At 59.6% G+C, this 18,947-nt stretch overlaps 6 protein-coding genes across 6 annotated transcripts; 3 read left to right on the top strand and 3 right to left on the bottom strand.

Moving 5' to 3' along the window:
* Nucleotides 1–136: 136 nt before the first annotated feature.
* HRG_04774 (uncharacterized protein) lies at nucleotides 137–843 on the top strand (the record flags this gene model as incomplete). Its single annotated transcript, XM_044863245.1, has 2 exons — nucleotides 137–414; nucleotides 468–843. The coding sequence occupies 2 exons, from the start codon at nucleotides 137–139 to the stop codon at nucleotides 841–843; spliced, it is 654 nt and encodes a 217-aa protein (XP_044721859.1).
* A 72-nt stretch (nucleotides 844–915) lies between these two features.
* Nucleotides 916–3,340, top strand: HRG_04773 (major facilitator superfamily domain-containing protein; the record flags this gene model as incomplete). The annotated part of the gene is made up of 3 exons (XM_044863244.1): nucleotides 916–1,069; nucleotides 1,119–1,869; nucleotides 1,954–3,340. 3 exons carry the CDS (start codon nucleotides 916–918, stop codon nucleotides 3,338–3,340), a joined length of 2,292 nt encoding a protein of 763 aa, XP_044721858.1.
* Nucleotides 3,341–3,925: 585 nt separating this feature from the next.
* HRG_04772 (elongation complex protein 6 domain-containing protein) lies at nucleotides 3,926–4,975 on the top strand (the record flags this gene model as incomplete). The annotated part of the gene is made up of 3 exons (XM_044863243.1): nucleotides 3,926–4,165; nucleotides 4,250–4,531; nucleotides 4,655–4,975. The coding sequence occupies 3 exons, from the start codon at nucleotides 3,926–3,928 to the stop codon at nucleotides 4,973–4,975; spliced, it is 843 nt and encodes a 280-aa protein (XP_044721857.1).
* A 584-nt stretch (nucleotides 4,976–5,559) lies between these two features.
* HRG_04771 (ribosomal protein l37e domain-containing protein) lies at nucleotides 5,560–6,166 on the bottom strand (the record flags this gene model as incomplete). Its single annotated transcript, XM_044863242.1, has 4 exons — nucleotides 5,560–5,705; nucleotides 5,797–5,868; nucleotides 6,026–6,088; nucleotides 6,163–6,166. 4 exons carry the CDS (start codon nucleotides 6,164–6,166, stop codon nucleotides 5,560–5,562), a joined length of 285 nt encoding a protein of 94 aa, XP_044721856.1.
* Nucleotides 6,167–6,942: 776 nt separating this feature from the next.
* On the bottom strand, nucleotides 6,943–9,569 carry HRG_04770 (OPT oligopeptide transporter protein; the record flags this gene model as incomplete). The annotated part of the gene is made up of 4 exons (XM_044863241.1): nucleotides 6,943–7,904; nucleotides 8,000–8,897; nucleotides 8,951–9,244; nucleotides 9,318–9,569. The coding sequence occupies 4 exons, from the start codon at nucleotides 9,567–9,569 to the stop codon at nucleotides 6,943–6,945; spliced, it is 2,406 nt and encodes an 801-aa protein (XP_044721855.1).
* A 2,582-nt stretch (nucleotides 9,570–12,151) lies between these two features.
* Nucleotides 12,152–13,174, bottom strand: HRG_04769 (Thioredoxin-like protein; the record flags this gene model as incomplete). The annotated part of the gene is made up of 3 exons (XM_044863240.1): nucleotides 12,152–12,473; nucleotides 12,601–12,875; nucleotides 12,974–13,174. The coding sequence occupies 3 exons, from the start codon at nucleotides 13,172–13,174 to the stop codon at nucleotides 12,152–12,154; spliced, it is 798 nt and encodes a 265-aa protein (XP_044721854.1).
* Nucleotides 13,175–18,947: the final 5,773 nt, after the last annotated feature.

The following is an 18,947-nucleotide window of genomic DNA, read 5'->3' as shown; positions in this document are numbered from 1 at the left end:
ATCTAGCCGCGCCCAGACACTACCCGAGTCTCGTCGAGCAAACAAAGCCCCTACAATCAAATATCTCCGCATCAAGATGCCTTAGCCTCCCTCGCTCGCGAGTCAGATGCCCCGATGCCCCGAGAAAACAAGGCCCATGTACCTCGCCGCCCGCGTTGCCCGTCGAGGTACTTTGCGCCTAGCCAGGCGCGACAACGACGCCGGTGCTCGGGTGATCGACTCAAAACACGCCTCTCCGCCTTTTGCCCGCTCGATTCTTCTCGACCCCAGAGCATTCCTTGCGTCTTGGACCCCGACGCCCTTGCCTGCTGCCATTGCCCCTCGAGTCTTCCTTCTCCGGCACCGTCGCGCCGCTTTCCCATCGCCCTCGTCCGCCTCTGCTCCGTCACCGTCGCCGTCGCAGTCGCCGTCACCGTCGCCGTCACAGTCGCTCCATCGCTCGCAACTGCTCGCCGACGCTCATCCAGACGAGGCGAGGCGCCCACGACGACAGGTCGACCGGGACTGGCCATCGAGAAGGGGCCACTGAGCAGACTCAAACGCACAAGACACCCCGACGGCTCGACCGCTCCGTCGTCCTTCCACCGCCATGCTCGCGCCTTCGTCTCACTCGCCACGCTTCTGAGACTTCTGCTTCGATACCGCCCGCCATCGCCATTCGCCGCCGGCCTGGGGCCCTCGCGCTGCATCTCTTACCGCCTCGACTCCTCCGTCCTAGAATTCCACCTGTCCTCTTCCGACGACGGCCCTATTGTCTTCTACTTCCCCGTTTTCTCCTCAGTTCTTTGGATATTTCACATTGTCTTTCATGTAGCCTCGCACGCCAGCCTCTCCTTGCCATAACCCTGCGCTCTTCCTCTCATCCGCAGACCTCACTTCGTCTCCGCTTCGCCCATCCCGCCCTCCGCAGCTTCAATGTCGTCCTCGGAAGACCTCAAGGACTCGCCCGCTCGCTGGAAGCTGCCCCGCCTCTTTGGTGGCCGCCAGGCAACCCGAAATGTCTCTCCGAGCAACATGCCCAAGTGGAGCATGGGAGTCTTGAACGACCAGGAGACGGTCGAGGTTCCCGGTAAGAGTCTCGCTGCTAGTCCAACTGCCCCCGATGCTGACGTGGGCAGGCTCCGTCTTGCTGCTTGCTTCGGATCGCAACGAGCCCCTGGGTCTGAGCAATGTCCGCGCAAGAACCTCGCACTCGTCCTTCCCCGTTGATGCCGCCCTGAGCCCAAGCGCCAGCCGCCCGGTCTCGGCCATCGCCTCGCCCCGTTCTCGTCGTCCGCCCCCGCCCGACGTGGTCGAGGACAAGAAGAAGACGAGCGACGGCGCCATCATCCTCGACCCCCAGCCCGAGGAGTCGGCCAACGACCCCCTCAACTGGCCCAGCTGGCGCCGCGACACGGCCCTGCTGTCCCTGGGTTTCTACTGCATGATTGGCGGCGGCATTACGCCCCTCATTGCCGCCGGCTTCACCGACGTGGCCCGCGACTACCATGTCGACGTCGAATCCGTCTCCCTCACCACGGGTCTCTACATGATGGGTCTTGGTTTGGGCTCGGTCCTCGCGTCCCCCACGGCCATTCTCTTTGGCAAACGTCCCGTGTACCTTGCTAGTGCCATTGTCTTCATCGGCACGTGCCTGTGGGCGGCATGGTCGCCAAGCTTCTCGTCTCTGCTGGCCGCCCGCGTCTTCCAGGGCGTCGCCATCAGCCCCGTCGAGTGCCTCCCGTCAGCCACAATTGCCGAGATCTTCTTCCTCCACGAGCGCGCCTACCGCATCGGCATCTACACCTTGCTGCTGCTCGGCGGCAAGAACCTGGTCCCCCTGGTCAGCGCCGCCATCATAGGTCGCTTTGGCTGGCGCTGGGTCTTTTGGTGCGTGTGCCGCCCCCGGCCGTCTCTCGCGCGAGGGGGTCCTGCGTGGCGAGAATCCGACGAGTACTGACTTGCTTCACCCAGGATCGTCGCCATGGTCGTTGGTCTCGGCTTCATCCTCCTCTTCCTCTTTGTGCCCGAGACCTTTTGGGACAGGACGCCGACGAGGCGCTCGTCGAGGCGCCCCAGCTTCCTGCGCCGCCTCTCGTCTCGCCGCAACGTGCTCCGGACCGACATTCCCTCGGCAGGCCCCGGCGGTAGAGGCTCCGAGAGGGCCCCGTCGCCCGGCGCGGCGGAGCGCCACCACAACGACCAGCACGTCGGCTTCGCGCCCGCGGCCGGGCCTCGCCCGAGCGAAGGGGGCGGCAACGGTGTCGAGTCTCCGGGCGCGCCAAACTCCCCGCCCCGCCTTGGAGGATGGGTCCCGAATCCCGATGGAGAGAAGCGGGCCTCGGGGAGGGCCTCTACGCCTCAGGGAGCCCGCTCTCCGGGAGACGCGGCTCGTCAACCTTCTCTTGCCGCGTTGGACCCCAATGCCCTCGAGGTGGAGGAGGCGCGCAGGAGCAACTCGTTGTATCCGCACGGCGCGGCCGGGAGCGACATGAATGTCGACTACATGGCCAGGGGGCCCAATCTAGACAACGAGAAGATCCCCGCTTCGATGCTCCGGGCGCCGCCCAAGATTCAGGCCTACACGCATAATCTGCGTCAGCAGCCAGCGCGGACGTTTGTTCAGCAGCTGCGGCCGTACCACGGCCGCCTCAAGCACGACAAGTGGCTCAAGGTCATGGTGCGGCCCTTCGTCCTGTTCGCCTACCCGGCCGTGCTCTGGTCGGCGGCCATTTACGCCTGCTCGATCGGCTGGCTAATTGTCATCTCGGAGACGATGGCTATCATCTATCGCGACCCGACCATCTACAACTTCGACGCGTTGCAGACGGGCCTCGTGTACATTTCGCCCTTTGTGGGCGGCATCCTGGGCACGGGCGTCGCGGGCAAAGTCAGCGACGTCATCGTCCGCGCCATGTCACGGCGCAACGGCGGCCTGTACGAGCCCGAGTTCCGGCTCGTCATGATGGTGCCGGTGCTGGTGTCGACGTGCGTAGGACTCATGGGCTTCGGCTGGTCGGCGCAGGAGAGGGACCACTGGATCGTGCCCACCATCTTCTTTGGCGTCCTCTCGTTTGGCTGCGCGCTGGGCTCGACGACGTCCATCACCTTTTGCGTGGACAGCTACCGCCAGTACGCCGGCGAGGCCCTGGTGACGCTCAACTTTTCCAAGAACGTCTTGCACGGCCTGGTCTTTAGCCTGTTTGTGGCGCACTGGATGGCCGAGGACGGGCCCAAGCGCGTCTTCATCTGGCTCGGCATCATCCAGCTGATTCTCTGCCTGTTTACCATTCCCCTGTACATTTACGGCAAGCGGGCGCGCATGTGGACGGTCAGGATGAATCTCATGGAGAAGTTTTGAGCCGTCGGCCTGGCGCGCGACGACGCTGGGCGTTTGTTGTTTTCCGTGCCAGGGGTAATCCAGATGGCGTGCAAGGTCATGCTTCCTTTCTGGTGTTTGTCGCGTTTGACGGGCATTGTACGAGGCATGTTTATAGACGAGACGCCGGCCAAGGCCCCATGTATTGAATGGCCTCTGCGTAAGTAGATATAATGAGCACGAGCACCTGGTCGTGCTTGACTTGGAAATCGAGATTGATTCGTGTCGTGAGGTGGTCGACGAGGCTCGGATTCCAGCCCATCTAACAAGAACAAGTACTGCCGCCCCTCCCCCGCCACTGCTGCATGCATCTCACAGCTTTTTCCCACCCACCTCACTCACCGAGCCAGCTTCAACCTACAGCCACCGCCTTTCAACACACATAACGACACTCACCAAAGCGCACGCCCAAGAATCATTGAGAGGTTCGCTAGCAAGAAGCGGAAACACGACAAAAAGGAAAATTGGAGGCAAAAGAAGAGAGGCGAGGAGGCCATTGCATCAACCCTCGTCACCCGCTTCCTCTCGTCCGCCCATCCACACACACATCCCCAGACCCCTCCTCCCATGTCCAAGGTGCCGCCGCTGCTGGAGCCGCTGCTGGGCCGGCTGCCGCCCGAGGCGGCGCTGGTGGTGGTGACGAGCGTGCTGGGCGCGAGCGCCAACTGGCTCGTCCTGCGGTGGGTGTATGCGCTCCTGGGCGGCCGGCGGCGGGAGGACGAGGGTGAGGACGGGGACGGAGTTGCCGTCGTGTTGGTGAGCTTTATGCGGGACGAGGCGTTTTGGCGCGAGGGCGGTGCGAGGATGGTGAGTTTTTTCTTTCTTTTTCCCCCTTTATTCTCTTAAGGGTGCGGAGCGTACGTGGTCGGGCTAACGGGACGGAACGCGCAGGGCCTCGACCTCGACGCCCACGCCCGCGCCGGCCGCTTCGTCCTCGTCGACGGGCTCAGCGCGCTCTTTGCGCCGCGGTCGGCTGGCCCCGGTGGGGGCGGCGTGCTCGGCAGCGCCGGGCTCGACGACGTGCGGCGCGGCATCGAGGATGCGCTGGGCGGCGTGCGCGGCCGCGCGACGGTGCTGGTTGTTGACCAGGTCGATGCGCTGCTTGCGGCGGCGGGGCCGGGGGATGGGGTGACGAGTTTGGCGGTGCAGAACATGCTGCTTTCTCTGCGCGAGGTAACATACCCCCCCCCCTTTTCGCTTCTTCTTCCTCCCCTCGCGCTCTGCAGCCCCTATCCTTTCTCTCCCTGTTGAGCACATACCCCTGAAGAAAGCTCACCGACTCACTCACCCCGGCAGCGCGTGCACGCCACCATCCTCACCCTCGCCGCCGACGACGCGCTGCTCCATGGGCGGCGCGGCGCCACGCGGCTGGAGCGCGAGCACGCCGCGCTGGTGCTCTCGCAGGCGCACGCGGCGCGCGCCGTCGTGGGGCTGCGGATGCTCGACACGGGCGCCGCGCGGGACGTCAGCGGCGTGGTGCGCGTGGCGGTGCGCGCCGACGACGACGATGATGCGCGTCGTGGTGGTTGGGCGGCGGCGGATGCGATGGCGGATGTTGAGTATTTGTACCATGTGGCGGGTGACGGGGCTGTCAGGGTCTTTGAGAGGGGGGCGTGATGGGGGGGGGATGGAGCATTTGGTGGTATCGAGGATTAGAGATTCTTCAGAGCAGTCGAATACATTGGAGGGCACGAGCCGTGGAAGGCTGGTCTTCTCGACATCACCAAATGTTGATGTGGTCAAGGCATCACGCAGTGGCAGCAACCCCTCTCTGCCAGGACAAGACATCACAGCATACTCCTGACTGAGTCCCAGGCTCTACTAGACACGGCAGACACGGCAGACACGGAATGGTAGACACTCGCGAGACATTGTGAGTCGCCAAGTCAAGAGACATCAGTCGACTTCCCAATCTCTCAAAGACCCAGGAGAAAAAAAGGGTGAGTCATGTCCATCTTGGTGTTCTTGCTTTTAAACATGTCAGAAAAAACACCGTGTCCCATGCTCCGGCCGCCGACGTCCACAACCACTCGCAGCCTCCCACGCCCGGCCGGCTGCCACCACGAGCTTCCGACGCCGCGTGCTTGCTCGTGTCAACCGCCCCCTCCTTCGCCAAACCAAAAAGGGTCATCGCATCGTCCCGTCACGGTTCGGATGTTGTTTCTCCGCTGAGAGTGTTGTGTGGGGGAAGAAGGGTGCGTCTAGGACTCCTGCTTGGTCGGGCCGCGGGCGCCCTTGGGCTGGCCGGTCTGGAAGCCGTTCTTGAATCGCCGCGACACGTCCTTGAGGTAGCGCATGCGGCCGGTGCCGACCGTCTTTCTCCGCTTGGCCTTTTCGCTCCAGTTGTCTGTGTCCGTGTCCGCCACCGGTCAGCGTCTCTGCCTTGAGGCGGGGATTCGTCCATCAATCGGCGGCTCAAGGGGCTGGAAAGGACGTACACTTCCGGATCTTAGCAGCGGGGTAGCCGCAAGAGGAGCACTCATGCTTCTGGATGTGCAGCGAGCGGCGGCCTGCGGATTCCGTCGTTAGTACCTCGACCCCTTCGAACGGTTCCCTCCACGTCACGGCGTCTCGTCTCGGGCTGCTGGGTCGCCGGTGTGTATCTCCCCATCGCCCTTCCCTCCCTCTGTCCACGCTGCCTCGGCGACGGGGCTCGGGGGCACTAACCGCATCGTCGGCACAGGGTGTGCGACTTGTTGTGACGTTTACCGAAGCTGGAGGTACCCTTCGCTGCGGACGACGGTCAGCGTACTGTCCCCATCAATCGACTCTCTGGTTCCTTCGGCAGGGCACGGCGAACGTACTCATCTTGGCGGTTGTGGTTGGGCGTGTGGTTGAATGACGATGGAGCGAGTTCTCAGCAGGCGAGAGGGCTTTTTTCCGGTGGAGTGTCGAATTGCAGTCGCCTAGCCCTAATCTCGCCGTGGGGTGGCGGATTCGGTGGGCGCGGCGCGCCGGGTCATGTGATAATACCCTCGAACGCTCGATCACGTGATGCATTCTGTGGCACCGAGTACTTTGTACATATCAATGGAGCAGCGGCCAGCCGACGGCCTTGCAACACAATGCTTCTCTTCAAGCTCGCTACCCCAAAGGAGATTGGACTCTAACTACTTTATATTTTGAGTCAAACTTTCAAGCACCGGTAGAGGCTCCGTGCCTCGTAGACATGGCTAGATGGTATGGGATAGCAATTCCCTCTGTCTTGGCCAAAGTCCAAGTCCAAGTATCTGCACACAAAGGTGCCAACTCCTCTCGGCCGCCTGACGAGATTCAGTTCAACGATTAGGCGGGTTCAGAACATCTAAATTCGGACGTCACGTATATAGCCAATAGCACCTCCCAGTTTGACGCCATGAGTGAACATGATTCGTGATTCAGGTATCTTTTGGCACGCAACTCCTTGTCTCTCCCCTGCCTAGAAAGACATATACACAAGCAAAAAAAGGCCCATCCATCCGTCCAAATCCCATACTCCGCACCTTGCCCATCATGCAGAACCTGTACATTCAAAGTTCCTGTGCAAATGGTTCCGAGCCGACGTGGCCGCCTCCCTGACGCCCTTCGAAAAATCCTCCGCCCAGTCAGGGGAATACCGATGGCCCAAATGTTTCCCCGGGCTTGAGATGCGTCGTGACGGCTCCGTTGGTAAAGTCGAGCGTCTCAAAGACTCCCGCGTTGCCCCACCAGCTTGGCGGGCTCGTGCTCGTCAGGTAGAGGGTGAAGAAGATGACGATTGTCGAGACAATCAGGCCGCAATCCAGAGCGGCCGACGTGATGTAGTTGTACTGCAGCCACCACCCCATGTAGCGGCGCTTGATGAAGTAGTTGAAGATGATGCCCACGACTCCCCAGCAGAGGAAGATGTACACGGTCGCTGGAGGCAGCAGGCCCGTGCCGCCGTAGATGACGGGCGTGCAGACATAGCGCCAGATAGACTTGGGCCACCGCCGCGCGAGAAGCCAGCTGATGATGGGCGTGGCAGCCCCGACGAGCCAGAACCACTGCAGCGAGGCATAGACGGCTCCGTGGCTGAAGATGCGGGCCGGGCCGATGGCTCCCCAGACGACCGACGCCGTGTAAAAGACACGCCCGTTGGGGCAAGTGTAGTTGTTTGGCTGCTGAGGATTGCACACGTCGGGGATGTGGTGGACTGCCCAGTTCAGGACGCCGATCTGAACAATGGCCGACCAAATCGAGGCGACGAGTTGCGAGGCGAACATGACGCGAGGAGGCACCTTCATGTAGTGGCCGAGCTTGAGATCTTGAGCGAAATAGAGGGCTTGCGACATGGAGATGTATCCGTAATTCTTGAACATCATCATGGCGAGGGGCCGTCCAGGGACCATGTAGCCGATGATGAACTCGGTCAAGACATTGAGGCCCAGCTGGATGTTGGTGATGGCCTGGATGAGACCGATTGGGATGAGCCAGATGATGGGGATCAAGAGGCAAACCACAAACGCCCACGCGGGGAAGCCGGTGGGCCAGCCTGCCACGACACCAAAAGAAATGGCAGTCATGACTACAAACAGAGCTGTGATTGCTGTTAGCACGGCGGAAGAGACGGTCGAGGGCACGGTAGGACGGGAGGGGTCGAGGCCGAGGCCGACCAAGATGCGAGACAAGAGGCAAACGTACCTCCATACCACCAGTCCTCGGCGTCACGGTACTTCTTCATCAGGCGCATGTGAACGTCGTCTTCCTGGTGCCGAGCCATCTTGAACTGCCTCCAAATCTCTTTACCGTGATAGAGAGCGACATGGATGAGGACGGCGGCCATTGCCGCGAAGGACATGGCGTAGGCCATGGCGAACTGGGTCGACAGATACAGGGGCGAGTACTCCTTGTAGGCAGTCTCGTTGAACTGATAGTTGGCGTCGAGAATGCGGCTGACGTTGTACGGCTTGCCCGTGTTGTCAAACGACTCGCTAGACTGGACAGGGACGTACTCGGAGTACAGCACGCCGCTAAAGTGGATGCCCATGGAGACGAAGACGAAGAAGAAGAGGATGCCTCCGAGGACGTTGGCGATTGCGTGAAAGGGGGGGATGAGAGGCGAGCCGATGAACCCGCTTATGACGGTCCAGTCAAAGCTAATGGGCATCAGGCCGTATCCATGCTGAGGGCCAAAGACCTTGTTGACGACGACGCTGTTGGGCGCGAGCCAGCAGACCCAGGAGAAGATGGACAAGCCCTTGAAGATCCAGCCCGGAAACCAATAGTAGCAGAAGGCGCCGCAGCTGATGACGAGGAACAGCTTGTAGCGCCCAATGGACCATCCGTTGGTTTTCGAAGGATCCGATCTGGAGTGGTCGTGCAGAGTGTAGAACAGGGCGCAGTTGACGAGATCGGCGGGCCAGATCATGGCGGCGGGCCAGACCAAGAAGCGCCGGGCAAGACCGGCGAGCCCATAGCCGGTGCACAGGGTGGTGATGCTGAAGAGAATCTGAAAGGCAGGTCCAAAGTCCTGGCCGTAGAAGATCTTTTGCGCAATCAGGACGTCCGAGGCGTAGACGACTCCTCCGCCATATGCAGCCTATGAGCGTGTTAGCGAGCCGCGACAGGCCTAGTCAGGGGCAAAGCGCTCACATTGGACATGGCGACAATGACGACGTGTTCCTTGTGGTTGAACTGGCCGGGCCTGAGGTTGAACTTGAGCCCACACAGGTTCCAGACCCGGTCAGGCATGACGAGATCCCAGCCGCGGCCGATGGGATAGGCGATGAGCTGGATGACGTAGGTGGTGATGGCCACGCTGGGGTTGCGGAGCGAGAAGAGCATGTTGATGCCGGAGCCGAGAGTGCAGAGAACCATGCCGATGACCCAGGCGCGGACCGTATTGGCGGGAACATCGACGTCGTAGTTGCGCACGACTGCGCGGACCTGGAGCAGGAGTGTCAGGCAAAATTCAGCGCCGCGACGGGGACGAGGGTGTAAGCGAAAGGGCGAGGCATACCTCTGGATAGGGGCTGTTGTCCTCCATGAGGGCGTGCTCAATCTCAAGGCCCTTTTCGGCGTTGCCAGTGGCAATGGCGGCGTCGACATCGTTGAGCTCGTCGATGGGCAGGTTGGGGTCGAGCTTGTGAGCCTTTTCAAACTGCTGCAGGTGGTGCAAATGATCGACGCCCGACGAGTTGGAGTCGAGGGGCGCCGGGATGGGCGTGATCTCTTCGGCCTCATGGCGCTTGCGGAACATCGAGGACACCATGGTTGAGCGAAGCGGTGGTATCGCCCTCGACCAACTCTGGTGTCGACCGGGAGCAACAAGGAGATGTGGGAAAGCCCTGCTTCGCCTCACGACGCTTCCTGTCGTTCTCTTTTCTCCTGGACCTAGTTCGCCCTCGCCTCTGCTGCTTCAAGAGGCCGTTGGAGGGGCGAGGCAGAAGAGAGGAGACAAAGATGGCCAACCTCTGCGCCAAGACCGGGCTGGCCGTGAGCTCTGGATCCTGTGGGCATGGAGAAGGGATGGATGGATGGAAGGACGGATGGACGGGGGGGCTACCTTGCACAACCTCGTCTTCCCCGGGTGGGCGGTTGTACCTCCAAAGGTACGACATCCGATGAGCGATGGCGCCCCCTCCACGCTGCAGTCTGCAGCCCTCCACGCCCCCTACTGGGGGGGGACCCAGCCGCGGGAGCTCCAGCTGGGACTAGATTATCTAAAAAAACCGCCTGGGAGGGCTGCTGTCATCCATCCGTGGGCTGACGCTCCGCTCCCCCCCTGGTCCATGATGGATGATGGGGGGTTGAGCTACACTGTGCTCTATCCGTCTCGATCGCACTGTGACCGGGGAGGATCGCTTGGAACCCCCCCTTGCGGAAAATGCCGCTGGTTATACAGTCGGACAGACTACATGCCTTTGAAGACCATGAGTCAAGGTAAATAGTAATGGTACCTGTAATCAACAAAGTGCTGCCACGTCCATCGAACACGATAAAGGTCGAAAAGGATAAAAAGTGCCTGCGTCCATCTACGGCGCAGTCGATCCGGGCTGCACGCACTGTGTCGACCCTGCGCCGACCTGCCTATCCAGGCGTAGCTGTGGCTACGGTAGCCCTGCTCGAAAAAGCCGTTGCGCAGTTGCTGGACCTTTTGAGAGACACACAAGTGCTAGCAAGGAGCAACCAATACCTCCAATACCTCCAATACCTCTGGCCCGCACTCGCTCTCCTCCCACCAACGTCTTCGTCAGCCTGCTGTGGTACAAGCAGAGCAGAGCGCGCACTCTGCAGCAGCACCTTGTCCCGAAAAGTCTCAGCTGGCCGGGGCCAAACGGATAGCTCGCCCGCCCTCTTCCCGGTTGCGTGCGAGACAAAAGACGCGGCTATCCACCCCTCTCACTCGGCCAAGGAGAGCTACGTGCTACGCTATTACATAGTTGCCGGAGCTTATTATTGCCTTGGCCTTGGCCTTGCTGGGTGTGCAAAACTCACTCACTTGTATCAACAAGATCCATGAAGCCAGAGCTTGTCCACCGCAACAGACTTCGCCAGCGTCTCGTTTTGAGCGGCTGCCATTATTCGAGGAGACTATCAGAGTCAGCTTATATCTTTTTGTAATTCCTAACCCATTGAGCTTTTGACCGCGACATCCAAGTCGGATCGGGCGACTTGGTCAACACTCCCACCACTTCGATACCGCTTCGATACCACTTCGATACCACGTCGATACTTTTTGCGCATACTTTATACATGCATATACATGTGTAGGTGCATACTTTCAACATGCATTACCGTCAATTGCCCCGTATAAGTTACAATTCCGCGGCTCATGCAACACAGTGGAAAAGGCTCAGGCGACCTGCTCCATCGTTCGTGCCACCAACTGGAACTTTTGCGCCGTGACCAGCACAGCGTTGCCGGAGTGGGCGACAAGAGCAAGACATTTCTTCTTGTTCAGGGTCTTCTGATGTCTCTGCTCCCACCGCCCGTGTGCTTGGCATTGTCGACGGACAGCGACGCACTTTTGCACCACCCCAACGTCTCCGCCTGCTCCTCCTCCTCCTCCTCCTCCTCCTCCTCCTCCTTCTCCTCCTCCTCTCCTCTCCTCAGAGTGGCTTACGCATACGAGTCGACGCGAGCCCACGTTTGTTGAAATCAATAAAAGACTTCGCCGTCTGCGTCGCAGGGGTCCTCCTCAACGTTTCGCCGTCAACGCCGCGGCCATGCAAGGAATGGGCCATCTCACGTACTACACACTTCATCTGCCATCCCAGGCGGAGACATGACTTTGATGCGACCATCGACGCTGGATATGCATCTCTATCCTTGGAAAAGACTCATCTGGTCCCCATCCTCCGCCTGTTGAGACGCCATCATGTCACGATAGAGCTGTGCTTTACATGCAGCACAGACGCTATCCGCTGGACCAGCTCTGTGCTCTCCCTTCGGCCAGGCCTCATCATTTCATATCCATGGCTAGTGTTTCAACATCTCCATGGCCAGCTCCATGCTATGCCAATGCCCGGGTTGGTGACCTGCATGCCTCCTCTACGTTCGCTTCTCAGGCGGCTCTTGACCGGCACTGACCCAGATGGACGTGGCTGACCCTCGCCGTGGATATCGCCGGCCATCACGCCACACGGCAAGTCATGATGCTCATGGCTGAACTTGCCCGCTTCGCCTCGGGTGTAACACATACCCAGCGAGCCCCAACCCGCAGCAATGTCTATTACGGCCGGTGAAGCTCTCGAGGCAGCTGGTGAAACGTCATTCATTGCTTGGTATGCAGAGCATGCAGAGCTCGAGGCACCCTTCGTTGGTGACCAAGGCCAAGTTGCTTCGCCTACTTCATAAAGGATCCAAGTCCGCAGCATGGCCAATCGACGTGTCCCACAAGGTCGGCCGCCCATGCGTGACGGCTTTCCACTCCTCCGTTTCCAGGACCCTACGGGTGTAAAGTTGCACGGCCTCCGATAACACGTCGAGCCGCTTCGCATCAATCAGCCTGGCCGCCAGGGCGGTTGCGTGCGCGTCCAGGATGGTAGGCTTGTCGCCGAATATCCACGTCCTGTCCTCTCCACCGTACTCGCCGAGGACCTCTGACAGATCCCGCATGAAATCCTGGGCTTGCTCCTCGGCCCGTAGGATGCTGTCTGGTTCCAGGGTCCGGCTATGGCATCTGTCATGGCTATGCGCGAGAGCGTGGGCGAGCTCATGCCGGTGGTCAGTCGTTGCCAAGTCTCCAAGGTGAGGGCTCCAAGGGGAGCATGTTTGTCCTCGGGCTAGCCCGCACTTACAAGATGCTCTTCATCTCAAGAGCCCGGCGATGTTTCTCGGACAAGTCTGTGCTCTCGAGCATGGCGGCTGCTTGGTTCGGGAAACCATGGTTCCTGTCCTCTGGCGCCACCAGCAGCGCCTTGCAGTGAAAGGCATAGAGCTTGTCCATCAGACGCTCAATGGTCTCTCGGTGCTCTTCAGGCAGGAGCTCCGGCTGCCTCTCACACAGCCACTTGGCAATGTCACGACTGTCGTCAAGCATTGAATCGAGCGCTGCAGAGGTCAACGCGGGAACCTGGGCCCAGGTCAGCAGGGTGCGGTCAAGTCGGCACGCCGAGTCGAGTGCTGGGCGCTGCCTTGAGGGTCAAGGAGGACCGGCCGGGCAAGACTCACCTGGCCCTTGCAAGTGACTTGGGTAAGGTACGGTTCCGACAAGTGTTCATCCCGGTGCAGGTCGATGAGCCGAACCTCGAGTTTTGGGGCCGACTCTCGGTTCAGCGCTTGGCCCAGGACGAAGCCGAAGCGCGCCATGAGGGAGTACAGCGAGAAGGGGAAGTAATGCAGCGTGTACACGGGATGCGCTTCCTCCGACATGCTGGCGACGTGACCACAGACTCCCAATAGCGAGGCTCAGACAGACGACGACGCAGACGTCAGCAGCACCAGGGCGGCGGTGAGAAGAGGACAAGAGCCGAGGAGAGGGGGAGACAAAGGGGCTGAAGCTAATGCCAGGTCTAGCCCGGTTCGAGCCCGTCACACACACCTGACCAACCCCCAGATATGAGGACATGGCGGCCCTCCTGTCGCACGGCATATGGCGAAAGCTTACGCCGGACAGCATCTGCAGGCAGGCGGCCGCAATGGGTCACGGCGTAAGACCGTGCCGGGGTCTCAACCGGGCAGAAGTGGAGCTGCCGAGCCTCCGGGCCGCAGGTCCGTCGTGACCCGTGGAGTCGTCGACATGTCCGGCCTCCTGACATGTGAGCTGACCGTCGTAGTGTCATCCACAAGAAAAGCTTGTTTATCTGTTTCTGACGTCGCCCGGCCAAACTCGGATTGGCATGTGGGAGTCAGCTTTAGCGTGTTTGTGTCGTGCGTCCATCACCCGTCCTAGGCTACTCTGCGGTTCATGCCGGAGCCGAACAAGACAAGCTGAGGGAGGGGATTAAATCCTGGAAGTCTGGACCACTGCGGGTCGTTGGAGAGAAGCGAGAGAAATATTGCGCAGAAATGTCAAGCAATCTCGAGTGCCTCAAAGACCCTTGGTTCCTCCCTTTCCGGATTTCTCTGTCTTGACTTTTCAGACTCGCGATAACTTCTGGAGACAACAGCCCTCCTCCCTTGTTTTTGTGCCAAAACGAGCGGGCACTGCAAGTTGTCCCGTTGGCCAAGAGACCAAGTGCAAGAAACGGACGACGCTTCGTTGACAGCAAGTGTGGGGGGATCCGGACCCGCGGGGTTGTGCTAAACATTCTGTGGGACATTTTGGTCCTCGTTCAACTGAATCCGGGGATATTGCAGCGTTTGGGCTCGCAATTGCCCTTCCGTCTTACTTACCCTAGAGGAGTCGCAGAGCTAGACAGGGCTGCCAGTCGGCAACTCTCCCCTGTAAAAATTCTTCCCCCGTCAGAGCTGTTAGCGGCTCGCTAGCAGGGGGCCGGATTTGCAGGCCACCCGACCGCGCTTTTGCTGCCCGGGTCCATCGTGGCCCTAACAGCACAGAGGAAGACATTAGGAGAGTTCATATTCCTCTGCAAAGCCGGTCTCGACAACACGTCCACACGGACCTCACAGCTTCCTTCGGAACCAGGAGCTGTGGGTATTGGAAGGCCCGCCCTTCTAAACAACGGTGGCTGGTTGCGCAGGTTTTCTCCCTGAAGGCAAGCTGCACGACAGCCTCTGATTCCTTCGAGGGTTTTCCTGCCGCCGCTCCTGCGCTATTTCCATCGCCTGGTTACCGAAGCATGGACTGCGACAGCAGCGTTAGCGAGAGAGCGAGAGAATTCTGACCGGACAAAACCAAGGGTTGACCATTGTGGCAATCGCCACGCGCCTGGACGACCCGCTGACGGGCACCAGGCTCCGACACTGAGCGCCTTAGAGCCGATGAAATGCTGGATGGACTTCGGGAAGGCTGGCTGCAGAGGATAGCCACGGACACTTGTATTGACGGGCTTAGCGACAACCTACCGGTGGAGGGTAGGAAAGCCGTCTCCGGGGATTGAGCCCGACAGCTCGCCCTTGCGAGGCCTTGCAAGAAGCGCTGGGTGAGGCCTACTGTGGCAGGATTTTCTCGATAGCCTAGCTCAGCACGTCCTGTGCCCCACCGGGACCTGAGCGGCCTTACGGCCGCTGGACGGAAAATACACACACACACACACACACAGGGCTGCCAGTCGGCGGCCCCAAGCCATCTTCGCGGGCTCATCCGTACTGATGACTCGGCTATTTTCTCCATTCAATTCGATGAAACCGGGCTCTGGTTTCGACAACGAGGATGTGTGGATGGACGTGGTCGAAGTAGACTTTGTTGACAACTCACTCGGAGCTCATCGTGGGGACAGTTTCACCAAGACACCGGATAAGGGCGAGCCGGACAACGGCAGGTCCTTGTGATCGTTCGGTGCTCCCCAGCGGCGGTTCTGTTTTCCATTCCGCCAAAGTTGGGCAAGGTCTGCGTGCAATTGCTTTACGTATCCAGGAGGTTGAGCAGAGTTACAATGCATCCGCCGTTTATGCCGATGTAAACCCAAGTGTTGGTATCAATATCCGGACGGACATCTATCACCGTCCTGTGTTGGCACCTTTCTCGACTTTACTCCGTGACGTGTTTACTCTACAATCAAAGGTATGGATGGATACACAGTGGTCGGCAAAGCATGGCGTTGGGAATCACCACCAGGACTGTTAGCTGGAGGAACAGATTTGGTTGATAAGCGGCCCGCGCCGTCTTCGCACAGTCTCGCTGGGGGGCCAGGGTTGCGTGTGTCCGCGACATTCAGCCTTGGTTCGGGTCGCCGCAGCCCAACGATACCAGCGGACCGGCTCGTCCGACCAGATGCCGGACTGCGGCTGCCCGCCTCCACTGGCAAGGTCTCACCTGCTTATTTTCTTTTGCAACTGCATCGTCAAGACAATATGATTGATTATCAATCCTGTTCCCGGACCTGTTTGCCCGCTGAACCACTGGACAAGCTACAGCCTGGGGAGGCCCATGATGCATGCGTACCACAGCGGGATCGTCTCGGTGCAGTTCAACGGCTGGCCAGCTGCTGAAGGGCTTGGACTCGGTAGCCCAGAAAAGTCGAGACGCGGGCCGTCGACGGCATCTCGCGGCCGGGGCACCAAATACGAGAGATTGCAGCGCCGGGGGTGGTCGATATATCTATCGATGAGTGAGGACGACGGCGTGCGCCGTCACACAGGCCAGCCGTATCGTACAGATTTGCTGAATGGGCCCCAATTGGATCAAGGTTGAATGAAATTGCAACTCTCCCGCTCCCAGGACGCGATACAGACAGATGGCCTGGCTGACCGCCTCTGAAGACGAGCGCCGATCCGCAACGCAGAGATATCGCCTCAAACACGTGTCCGGGAAGGCGAAGAAGAAGGAAAAAGAAAGGACATGCGAGGATGAAAACTTGGACGGGCACCGGGGCCGGGGCCGGCACCGGCGCTCCGTGTCGTTAGCGTGGCGGGAGCTGAGATGCACAGGCGGGCCAATTGGCCAAGACTTGGGTAGAGTCGAGCAAGAATTCAGGCACATGTATCCGTACAAGCGCTTATTGCTTCCGATGCCAGATTCCACCGTCGATCATTTGCCGCTTCTCTAGGTTCCTTGGCGTAGGTGGTGGGTGGATGGATGGAGACTTCACAAGACTTCAACCCCTTGCTCACCACCTCTTTGCTCGCCCCTTTTTCGCCCCCCTTTCGTTCGGAGCTGCTGCAAGCTGTCACAGGTAGCTGCTGCTTCTTTCAAGTGCGCGCGCGGCTGGTGTCTTGCTCAGCCATGCGGCTCGGAGACGAGTCGAAGGGGGGGCGTGGGGGTGAAGTCAAGCCAAGCCGGTGCTCACCAGTGGGCCAGAGTTGACCATGTTGGGCCTTTGCGCCGGTGCCTTGACGGCAGATATCTGGCCGCCGGGCTCGTGTCGAGACGCGGTGCGTCCAGAGAGCATCATGTGCAATATAGAAGATGGACAGATTGCCTAGGCATCAAGTTGTGAGTCCACACGCGCATCACACTGTGCCCCCAGCACAGCACTGCAGTGAGTGATTCGGCCGTTTGCCCTTGGGCAGCAAGGCCTTTGGGGGGGAAGCCTGTTCGCTGCATCGACAAGGGCGTCTGCAGGTGGTTTTGCTCGTGTTGAGGGCACATGGCGGCGCCACATGCTAGACATGGGGGGGGAAACCCTCCTCAGATTGGTTTTTGGGAAATCTACAGCTGCTCAACAAGGGCTCGGCATGTGCGCGCGTGCATGTGCCTATCAGCGTGCACAAGTCGTCGGCGTTGGCCCCTTTGTCGAGGTGTTTGACGGCGGCGAGGCACACATGCATCTATTGCTGTCGTACTGTAGCTGCTGTAGCTGCATGACCGAGGGGGATGGGGATGGGGATGGGGTTCAGGTCGTTGGATATTACCGAGTACTACCTATACTTGTTAGTGTACTGTACTGTACTGTAGGTACGGATATAGTACTTGGTAGCTGGAGACGAAAAGAAAAGAAAAGGGGAAGAAAAAAACGCCCCAAATCCTACCTACCCCGGAGTGTGTCACCGTGAGGCGTCACCGCGAGGCCGAAGAGACGCAGGCAAACGGAGATGAGAACGGGACGCCGAGGCAGACCTGGCTGGCAGGGGCCGTCGAGCACGCAAGCCGAGGCTGCCCGATGGAGATGGGAGATGGTCGACTCGCCTCCTCGGTTCGGCCTTGTTCCCGGTGTCGCCGACGGGACCCTCGGCCCCGCCTCATCTTCCCCCCTCTCGGTTCATTTCTTCTTCGAGAAACGCTCGCACGCGAGGGGAACCGGGGGAGAGAGTGAGAGAGGAAAGAGGAGCAAGGAGAGAGAAAGTCGTCGGCTTTCCTCCTCCCACCACCCCCACCCACCCCCCTTTGTGCTTTGTGGGCACTAAGGCTCCTTTGGGCCTCTCGCCGGGTGGAAGCGACGACGGATCCAGCCGCCCGCCACCCCGCCGTGGCGCTCCCCTGGTAAGCAAGACAGGACCAGGTATACCGTGTGAATCGAGACACGCGGCACTATGCGAGCGGGCACAGGGCAGTTGAGCACCAAGTCCTGCGGCACTGCAGTCGCCTTCAATGTACGAGAACGAGCAGAGAGAACTTCTCGAGAACACCGCGTTCCTCGATTTGCATTTCCATTTTTCTCAAGGCCCAAATGTGGTAAGATAGATACCTTGACTCTCGTCCTGGATGCCCCCAAGGTCCATGTCGGCCATCTTCCCCTTTCTGTCTAGACTCGGCGGAAGGGGGTGCAGTAAGTAGCGGCTGCACAGTGCCGGAGTGTACACACGCCTCGCCTAGGTAAAGAGCATGCAGCGCTACTTGACCAGAGCCCCAGTATTCCATGCGCTTCCTGTTGGTCGAGAGTGCGGGGCCTCGTATGAGAAAAAAAAAGAGAGAGAGAGAGAGAGAGAGAGAAGGCGCACAGGATGCCGAGGGACAGACACTGCAACAACCACAGCCGAGCACGAAAAAGAACACCCAAAATGTACTGTACAGTACAGTACTGTACCATAGAAAAGAAGAAAGCCCGGCATCAGCAAGAAGGGAGGAGAAAACTGCCAATCAAACCTGAAGCTGGACCAAAATCAATCGAGGTGAGGGGCGCAGCCGAGGGGATACGTCATCCATCTTTTTTTTTGCCCGCCCCATCGAGATTGCGCAAGGCCCCTTGTTTGCCATTGACTTTTGCCCCGATTTTGCCATGTTGAGGCCGAAAGATGTGTTGGTCCGGACAGCTTACAGTACGGCACTATCTGTGCCTGCGATAGATGAAAGGGGGGGAAAAGGAAAAAAAATGGCCGTGCCTTGATCATCGTCTTGGGCGTGCAGGAGCAAACAAGCAAACAGATGAATCATGGACGCTGTCGATCCATGGATCAGCATGTACTGACTGTGCTTGGTATCCGTACAGTAACCCGTTTTATCGCGGCCGTCGGCACGTGTACCAACCAGCCAGCACCTGCCCGTCTTCGATAGATACCCAACACTTTTCCGGACTGCATCACTTTCGAGGTTGCCCTGGCGGGCCACCAATCTCTCGTGCCCTGTAGGCATTGCATGTTGACCTGACGTCTTTATTTTTAGCTGTGCAACGACGTGGTGCCACCGGCCATGAGTGGATCGGAC

Source organism: Hirsutella rhossiliensis (assembly GCF_020360975.1).
Source record: "Hirsutella rhossiliensis strain HR02 chromosome Unknown scaffold00004, whole genome shotgun sequence".
NCBI lineage: Eukaryota > Fungi > Ascomycota > Sordariomycetes > Hypocreales > Ophiocordycipitaceae > Hirsutella > Hirsutella rhossiliensis.
This window is presented reverse-complemented; position numbering and strand designations above follow the sequence as displayed.